The sequence below is a fragment of the Eimeria tenella genome, genomic scaffold (genome assembly GCF_000499545.2).
Source record: "Eimeria tenella Houghton genomic scaffold, Eth_scaff946, whole genome shotgun sequence".
NCBI lineage: Eukaryota > Apicomplexa > Conoidasida > Eucoccidiorida > Eimeriidae > Eimeria > Eimeria tenella.
The window spans coordinates 2,501-4,050 of NW_013546059.1; the positions used below are offsets into that span (position 1 = coordinate 2,501).

At 50.8% G+C, this 1,550-nt stretch overlaps 1 protein-coding gene across 1 annotated transcript in view; it reads right to left on the reverse strand.

Annotated features, from left to right (window-relative positions):
* Positions 1 to 1,353, reverse strand: part of ETH_00008240 (uncharacterized protein) — a gene marked incomplete at both ends in the record, with an annotated part of 2,242 nt that extends 889 nt beyond the window's left edge. Inside the window, 5 exons of the mRNA XM_013380841.1 lie at positions 1 to 100; positions 155 to 218; positions 434 to 689; positions 938 to 1,001; positions 1,269 to 1,353. The exon at positions 1 to 100 is cut by the window's left edge and continues 94 nt beyond it. Coding sequence (XP_013236295.1) covers positions 1 to 100; positions 155 to 218; positions 434 to 689; positions 938 to 1,001; positions 1,269 to 1,353 — 569 coding nt within the window. The remainder of the gene's footprint in view (positions 101 to 154; positions 219 to 433; positions 690 to 937; positions 1,002 to 1,268) is intronic.
* Between the last annotated feature and the right edge of the window lie 197 nt (positions 1,354 to 1,550).

The following is a 1,550-nucleotide window of genomic DNA, read 5'->3' on the forward strand; positions in this document are numbered from 1 at the left end:
AAGCTGCTGCGATTTGCCTGCTGCTGCTGCTGCTGCTGCTGGGTCTGCTGCTGCTGCTGCTGCTGCTGCTGCTGCTGCAGTGCGGCGAACGGGACCCTTCCTAAACCCTAAACCCTCGACTGATAAAACAGAGGAAGTTAATAAACGATTAAACCCTTTCAAAGCCTCCCACTCCTTTTCTGCTGCAGTTGCTGTCAGCAAAGAGTAGTTCGCCGTGCCTGCAAACCCTAAACCCTAAACCCTAAACCCTGAATCCCAAACCCCAAACCCTAAACCCTAAACCCTAAACCCTAAACCTTGGCCCCCTCTGACTAGGGCTGACAGCTTGTGAGTTAGTTGCACCTCGAACTAATTCTGAAGGCCTAAACCCTAAACCCTAAACTCTACCCTAAATTCTAAACCCTAAACCCTAAACCCTCGGTTGATGCCCCACTGATATCGTCCTCAGGCCTCGAGTATTCATCAGCAGCATAATCCATTGCTGCAGTGTCTTCATAGTTGTACAAATCTTCTTGCTGCTGCTGCTGCTGCTGCTGGTCTTGCTCCATGGGGTTTAGCTGCTGCTGCTGCTGCTGCTGCTGCTCCCAGGCGTTTGCTGCTTCATTTGCTGCTGCTTCCTCCATTTCAAACCCTAGCAGCAAATCATCGCCGCCTTCTTCAGGTTCATCCGCGCCCTCAACTCCCAAACCCTACAGCAGCAGCAGCAGCAGCAGCAGCAGCAAAGAAAGCAGCAGAAAAGGCAGCAGCAGCAGCAAACACAGCAGCAGCAAACACAGCAGCAGCAAACACAGCAGCAGCAAAATCAACAGCAGCACCCAACTTAAAAATACGCACTGCGCAATCGGCACTGACAGATGTAGCGCCTAAACCCTAAACCCTAAACCCCAAACCCTATACCATAAACCCTAAACCCTAAACCCTAAACCCTAAACCCTACTTCACGGACGCTCCCATTCGTTTCTTCTGCTTCAGGCAGCTGTCCTTCAACAGCATTTCTCAGTCTGCAGGCACAAACCCTAAACCCTAAACCCTTAGTCCTAAACCCTAAACCCTAAACCCTAAACCCTTCCTTCGGAACCCGAAATCTCCTGCGTGGAGAACAGACACCTATGGTTACTGGAAGGCCAGGATAACAGGGAGACTAAAGATCGAGGGTTTAAGGACTAGGGTTTAGTGTTTAGGGTTAGGGTTTAGGGTTTAGGGTTAGGGTTTAGGGTTTGGGGTTTAGGGCTAGGGTTTAGGGTTTAGGGTTTAGGGTTTAGACTGACTCCTCGACTTGCTGGGTAAAGTGGCGAATGGCTTCGCTGCAGATTGAGGTGTCTAATGGGCGGTTTGATCCTCCGACCACCAAGTCTGCACAAACCCTAAACCCTAAACCCTAAACCCTAAACCCTAAGCCCCAGATCCCAAACCGAAGGCCTAGACCTCGGTACTGCATTGGTATGATATCCCAAGCAGCAGCAGCAGCAGCAGCAGCAGTAACCGCAGTAGCAACAGCAGTAACAAATGGAGCAGCAACAGCAGCAGGAAAAGCAGCAGGAACAGCAGCA